This window comes from Lipotes vexillifer, unplaced genomic scaffold, assembly GCF_000442215.2.
Source record: "Lipotes vexillifer unplaced genomic scaffold, Lipotes_vexillifer_v1.1 scaffold545, whole genome shotgun sequence".
NCBI lineage: Eukaryota > Metazoa > Chordata > Mammalia > Artiodactyla > Lipotidae > Lipotes > Lipotes vexillifer.
The window spans coordinates 1,894,929-1,902,399 of NW_006779129.1; the positions used below are offsets into that span (position 1 = coordinate 1,894,929).

General features: G+C 52.8%; 1 protein-coding gene across 1 annotated transcript in view; it reads left to right on the forward strand.

Annotated features, from left to right (window-relative positions):
* The first annotated feature begins 3,057 nt into the window (after window positions 1–3,057).
* The window catches only part of DNMT3L (DNA methyltransferase 3 like), an 18,745-nt gene continuing 14,331 nt past the window's right edge, over window positions 3,058–7,471 (forward strand). The window contains exons 1-5 of the mRNA XM_007452511.1: window positions 3,058–3,245; window positions 3,387–3,506; window positions 6,463–6,713; window positions 6,922–7,011; window positions 7,174–7,263. Coding sequence (XP_007452573.1) covers window positions 3,058–3,245; window positions 3,387–3,506; window positions 6,463–6,713; window positions 6,922–7,011; window positions 7,174–7,263 — 739 coding nt within the window. The remainder of the gene's footprint in view (window positions 3,246–3,386; window positions 3,507–6,462; window positions 6,714–6,921; window positions 7,012–7,173; window positions 7,264–7,471) is intronic.

The window sequence follows — 7,471 nt, forward strand, 5'->3', positions numbered from 1 at the left end:
GCGTCCGGAGCCTGTGCTCCGCAAATGGGAGAGGCCACAACAGTGAGAGGCCCGCATAACGCAAGGAAAAAAAAAAAAAAAAAAAAGCTACAGCGAGGAGGGCGGGGGGGATTGGTGCAGAGAGACACAGACTGCTGGTGTGAAATGCAAAGCTTAGCACGATATCCAAACACAACTGTGGATTGTTAGGTAATAAATGCCTTGCATGGAATATGTTGGAGGGGAGAGTAGGTGGACCCGTTGATGAATCATCTTCAGACAAACCAATCAGTGCAAAAAGCATGCCAAACACCACAAAAGATCCTGACTAGAATAAACATATGTTTACAAAATGAAATAAAATGCTAAAATAAAGATGAATGCTAGTATCATTTTGTGGTGGAGAGGAAATTTTTAAGTATGATAGGAAAAGCAAAAACCATGACAGAAAAGACAAATGCAAGATACTTGTGTATAAAAATATTAAAAAATTAAAATCGATATAACAAGCTGAGGAAAATATTTATGACACATATATGAGGATTAGGTAATATCTTTAATATAGAGAATGCTCAAATCAATAAGAAAAAGACAAACACTCAAGAGTTTAAAAAGAAAAAGAAACAGAGAAGAGAGACTTGATTTTCCTAAGTTTTATTCCACAGCCCAACAGCAAACAGGGGCTGGAATCCAGCATCATTTCACCATCTACTTTGGGACTTTTTGAATATCAGTCTATAAAAACGTATAGCCTGTGCACAGGTAATAAAAATGGTGTTTTCCACTGAGTGTTTATAAATGTACTATAAGGGGACTCCCTTGGCATAAGTGGGCTTGGAGGAAGGGCAGGTTAAATCCAGTAAGCTGGTGGGTCATCGCCATGTTCTCAGGGATATCAGTGCAATGACGTCACCATGAACGGGGGTCCCAGACTGCAGCCCTGCACCCAAGGCTCCCCCACGGCAGCTCTGGATGGGGTGCTGTTGGGAAGGGGAGGTGCAGGGACCTGGCGCCCTAAGGCCTCTCGTCCGGCAGTTGGAAAGATGTGCAGTCACCGTCTCAGCCAGGAGAGGGGGATGTCTGGTCGCTTTTGTGGGTGGCGGAGGCCCTGGCTTTTGTGCTCAGACAGACTGGGAAGGGGTCTTGTCTTTTCCACTCCCCTCATCACTGCACAGAGTGGCCTGTCTGAGGCTGTGCCCTGTGAGGTCGCTGGCATCCACCGGGACCACCCCGACACCTGGCTGCGAGGCCAGGCCCTTCTGAGCTGTCAGTGGCTGCTTTCTCTCTCTCTGCATATGTAAAGCATCATTAGTGGTCAAGATAGCGGCAGGCTGGGCGGAGGGTCAGACCAGACCCTGAGGACCGGTGGGTCACCTGTGGTCAGGCCAATACAAGGACGAATCCCTCTTTTACCCCCACTGCACTTTGTCTTGGGGAGAGGAGTGAATGTTCGCTCATCCACCCATCCATTCCCCCAAGAGCATCACAGAACACCACCACTCGTCTCCCACTAGCGTGAGGTGGGTCATGTGACCTGCTTTGGTAACTGAAACGTGGGCGGGTCCCTGTGTTCCCTTCCCCTGCCCTGGCTGCACATTCCAGATAGAAGAGGGCACTGGCCATCAGTCTGCCCCACAGGGGCCGGAACCATGAGGGTCAGGACGAGGGGACAGGACACCAGCCTCTGCTGCTGCAGCCCTGGGCCCTGGGTCGTCAGTGCTGAGGCCTAACCAGCCCACCTGCCGATGTGCCCAGCCTTGGGCCGACAGCCGGCAGCTTCTCCCACCCTCCAGAAGCACGGTCATGGGCAGCCTTGGGAACAGGATGCCCTGGTCAGATGGGTCGGGGCCAGGCTGTATACCAGCCCCTGCTTGGAGGTTCACAACTTCCATCACTGAGCCTTCCATCATAAAGGCTCTGGTAAGTCCCGCAGGAAATGCACCCACTTAACATTCCACTTCCCCCAACCCTATTTCAACAGAGACTCTTCCCTTTATGGAACATTTATAGACACTGCATGTGGAGTTGTATGCCTGAAGCCCCAGTGTGGGAATCAGCTCCAGACACGCAGGATGACTGAGCCCAGCTGGTCTCCCCAGGAGCCTGTCTCCCTGGGAGCTTACCATGCAGTGAAAGCATGAAGGCCTGGAGTCGCGAGCCCGCTTAGTAGGGGCACTGGGCTTTGCACCCCCCACTTCATCCCACGCCCTGGCCCACAGCCCGGGAGATGGGGGGTCTCTGCAGCGCCTCTGCCTGAATGACCTACAAGCAGCCAGGAGCCGAGGCCTGACACCTGCAGGCAAAGGAAGAGATCTGAACCGCAGTCCCTGATGGCCCTCATGCTCTTGTGGCTTCCCTCATGCAGCTTCTGGACAGTGGTCCCATCGTCCCCCCCACCAGTGTACGCTCTCACAGAGGCATGGCTCCACTCGATGCCAGGGCCCCCTCTGCTTCATGTGCCCCCAAATCCTCTCCAGATGCCTGCGAGACCCCCTGCTACTCTGGGGCTGTGCAGGAGTGCAGAAGGACAGCATGAGGACCGAGCAGTGCAGGGGGGAGTGGTCGGTGGTCGGTGCCCCGGCACGAGGACAGGATCCTCCTAGGCCGTACACAGCCTTGGGTGAGGGGCCGAGCCCGACAGGAGTCAGGTGCCGTTCAGGATGCCCTTGGGCCCAAAAGCCTCTGAACCGAGCTGAGATCAAGCCATGGGTCACCCTGTCAGGCCAGCACCCAGAGGGGGACTGCCAGGCCAGGCGGGACCTAACCACAGGCCCACCGTGGCTCTGAGGGTGTGGAGACTCACGCAGGGATGTCAGCAGGTCCTCACTGGGCCCGCGCCAGCCGTGTAGAGGTCCCGGCCAGGGAAGGCAGGGCCGTCAGGCAGACTGGGCTGGGTTGGGAGGGACTGGGGTTCACCCAGGAAGCTTCAGAACTGCCCCTCGCAGAGCGTGGCCACTGCTGGGTGCGGGGCCACAGGGGGAGGTTGAGCTGGCAGGTGGTCCCCATGGAGATGGAGGCCTGCTTTGTGTCCTGCCCTTTGCTCCCACGCATGTGATTTTCGGGTTTCCTGGGGTGTCCATGAGTGAGGACAGGGGTACCCTTGGCCGGCAGAGGGTCCTGACATGTCAGGGTCTGATGCTGGTGGTGGCCTCAGAGATTGAGCTGGTCACCAAGAGGCCAGCTCCTCTGAGGCCTGTTTCCAAACCACTAGGGCCCGCCCCCCCACCGACAGCGCTGGTCTCTGCCAAGCTGCAGCAGGGCATACGGTGACCCGAGACCCTGACAGGAAGGCACCTGCCCGGGAGTGTCCTGGGTTCCCCCCACCCCCGTACTTGTCCATGTACCCTAGGTGGAACCTTCCAGGAGCCTCTGCTCCATGTCACCAGGCCAGGTGATCTTGCCCCCAGGACGCCTTCCCTGCTGTTCGGGTCCACCAATGAGAAGACAGTCCCTTCCGTGGAGCTGGAATGGGCCCCTGGAATCCCCACATTCCCCTTCCATTACAGGAACAACACGGACAGGGCAGAGTGGGGAGCAGGGGTGTGACATGGGAGTTGGGTGGTGTGGTCAGGTGACAGAGAGGCCTGCACCCCAGTCACTCCTGGTCCTTATAATAATTTTTAATCTGGTGTCCTAGTTAAAAAACAAAGCTAAACTAAGTAAAAGGAGGAGAAGGCAACCAAGACAACGCACTCAAACACGGGAGAATGATTTCATTGTCATCAGTATTCTCTTCCCTCCACTAAAAAAAGTTTTAATAAACTCTTGTAAATAAATACTCTAAAATATTTAGAAAGATATGCTCATAGATTGAAAGAATTAATATTGTTAAAATAACCATATTAGCCAAGGCAATCTACAGATTTGATGAAACCCCTATCAAAATTCCAATGGCAGGTTTCACAGGAATAGAAAAAACAATCCAAAAATTTATGTGGAACCACAAAGACCATGAATTGCCAAAGCAATCTTGAGAAAGAAGAACAAAGCTAGAGGTGTCACACACCCTGATTTCAAACTATGTTACAGAGCTACTGTAATGAAAACAGTATGGTACTGGCACAAAAACAGACATATAGATCAATGGAACAGAATAGAAAGCACAGAAGTAAACCCACGTATATATGGAAAATTAATTTATGACAACGGAGCCAAGAATATGCAATGGGGAAAGAACAGTCTCTTCAATTAATGGTGTTGGGGAACACTGGACAGCTACATGCCAAAGAATGAAACTGGACCACTATCTTACACCACACACAAAAATTAACTCAAAATGGATTTAAGACTTGAACACAAGACCTGAAACCACAAACTCCTAGAAGAGAACATAGGTGGTAAACTCCTTGACATCAGTCTTGGCAATGTTCTTTTGGATTTGACACCAAAAGCGAAGGCAGCAAAAGCAAAAATAAACAAATGAGACTATAATCATACTAAAAAACCTTCTGCACTACAAAGGAAACCATCAACAAAATGAAAATGCAATGTACTGAATGGGAGAAAATATTTGAAAATCATATATCTAATAAGGGGTTAATATCCAAAATATATAAAGAATTCATGTAGCTCAATAGCAAAACAACAAACAATTTGATATAAAATCTAGGCAAGGAATCTGGATAGATGTTTTTCCAAAGAAGACATACAGATGGCCAACAGGTACATGAAAATGTGCTCAACATCACTCCTCATTAGGGAAATGCAAATCAAGACCACAGTGAGTTACCACCTCACACCTGTCAGAGTGGCTAGTATCAAAAAGACAAGAAATAACAAGTGCTGGGGAGGGTGTGGAGAAAAGGGGACCCTCATGCACGGTTGTGAGAATGTAAACTGGTGCAGCCACCACGGGAAACAGTATGGAGGCTCCTCAAAAAAGGAAAAAATAGAACTACCATACAATCCAGCAATTCCATTTCTGGATATTCATCCAAAAACAAGGAAACACTAATTTGAGAAGATATCTGCACCCCCACGTTCAGCATTATTTACAGTATTCAAGACATGGAAACACCCTAAGTGCCCATGAATGGATGAATGGATAAAGAAAATATGGTGTATGTATACAATGGAATATTACTCAGCTGTAAAAAAAAGAATGAAATTTTGCCATTTGTGACAACATGGATTGACCTTGAGGGCATTATGCTAAGTGAAACGAGTCAGACAGAGAAAGACAAATACCATGTGATCTCACTTACGTGTGGAATTAAAAAACAAACAAACCTGGGACTTCCCTAGTGGTCCAGTGGTTACAACTCTGTGCTCCCAATGCAGGGGGTCCAGGTTCGATTCCTGGTCAGGGAACTAGATCCCGCTGCAACTAAAGATCCCGCATGCCACAACTAAGACCCGGTGCAGCCAAATAAATAAATAAATATTTTTAAAAATCATAGAAACAGAGAAGGTGGTTGCCAGAGGTGAGGACTGAGGGATGGGCGAATGGGTAAAGAGGGTCAAAAGATACAAATTTCCAGTTATAAATAAATTCCCATAGATAGGGATGTAATATACCGGCATGGTGACTATAGTCAATAATACTGTGTTGTTAGAAACTACTTTAGAGTAGTTTGTATCTACAGAACATTTGTGAAGCTAGGACAGAATTCCCCAAAACCCCACCCAGTCTCCCCTATTATTAACATCTTGCATTAGTGAGATACAATTGTTACAATTAATGAACCAATACTGATACGACATTCACTACACTGATAAGCCATAGTCTACTAGATGCCCTTGGTTTTCCCCTAATGTCCTTTTTCTGTCCCATTTAGTCATCATGTCTCCTTACGCTCTTCTTGGCCGTGACAGTTTTTCAGATTTTCTCTGCTTTTGATGAGCGTGACAGTTTTGAAGAGTCCTGGGCAGGTATTTTGTACGCTGTTCCTCCCCTGGAATTTTCTGGTATTTTTCTCACGGGTGGAGGCAGGGTCATGCGTGGGGAGGGAGCCCACAGAGGTGACAGGCCATCCTCACCTCAGCGCCTCCAGGGCAGTACTGTCCACGCCACTCTTGACGTCGACCTTGACCACCTGGCAGAGCTGTATTTGTCAGGTTTCTCACTGCAAAGTTACCCCCCAGCCTCGCGCTGAGCTTTTTCCGGGAAAGTCGGGGGCCCAGCCCACACCCCAGCAGAGGTGGGGGAGTTATGCCCCCTCCAGGCCCCAGCTGAGCCCCTCCCCCCAACTGCCCCTTGGCCCCTCCCACCGCAGTAAACTCCCCCGCCAAACCTCACCCCGCAACTTCACCCCCACCCTTGAGCTCCCTAAGCCCACTGACCTCCCTCTGCCCACACCTGCCCTCCTGCCCCACCCCCAAGACCTCAGCCCCGCCCCTAAGCCCCCCACACCCCCACCCCACACTCAGCACCCCATTACTGAGCCCCCCTTACTGAGCCCGCACGGCTCTCTTCACCCCTCCCCACCCTGGGGACTCTCCGCCGCCTCCCCCCTCCCCAGACTCCCTAACCCCACCCGACAGGAGCGAGCCCACACGAGCCCCCCCACCCTTCCAGCCAACACCCAGTGGCACTGAGGGCTCCCCCGCCCCCGCACGTCACGTCGCCCAGCGGGCCCAGCACCCCCGGTTCCTGCTGGTTTCTGGAAGGCCCTTCCCAGGTTCCATGGCCCTCCCCTCCCCGGGAACCCTGAGCCTGGAAACTCTGGATGGCTCGGACCCTGACCCAGCCCGGCTGCTGGAAGGGGGGCCGTGTCCCCAGCCCTGTGAAATCAGTGAGGCCCTTTCTCGTTCTCCATAGGCCCCCCTGCCTTTGAGGGTCGGGTGGGAGAGACCACAGGCTGGGGTCTGGGGGACAGTGGGGCGGCAGGAGCATGGGGGTGGCTGAGGGGCGCACAGCTAGGGAGGACACAGAAGGAGGGAGGGGCCGTGGTGGGCCCTGGGCCCTTCGAGGCCCCCTGCCCTCCCATTTGTGGGGAGAAGCGACCCACCTGACCGCGCCCGCCGAGCCCCTTCTCGAGGTTGGCACTCCCCACCTGTCTTCCTGCCCCTTGACCCTGGGGGTCGAGAGGGGTGAGTGTCATGGTGGGAGGTGGGTAGGGGCCGGGCTGGGTGGTCTGCTCAGTCCCCGTGCTGGGGGTCTGGGGCTCCAAGATGGAGGCTGATGGGACACTTTCTCCCTGTCTGGTGCGCGTCCTGTCTCCTGGTTTGGTGTCCCCACGGCCACTGCTGAAGTCCTGGACCCGGAAGCAGAGCACAGCATGGACATCATCCCGGTGGGCTCCAGCGAGCAGTCATCCCCACCGTCACCCAGGCTCCGCAGAGGTGAGGGCTCATTCAGGTAATGGATCCATCGCTTGGGGTGCTGACCCCAGGCCTGGGCAGAGTCTAGGGTTCCCGGCTTCTGGAATACTCCCACGTCACTCAGGAGCAGAAGGGCCCCACTCAAAGCCTCCCCCACCCCACCCCACCAGCTCAGATGTTTAACATGTCGCCATGAAAGGCGGAGGGGAAGGGCGTGGGGGGGGGGGGC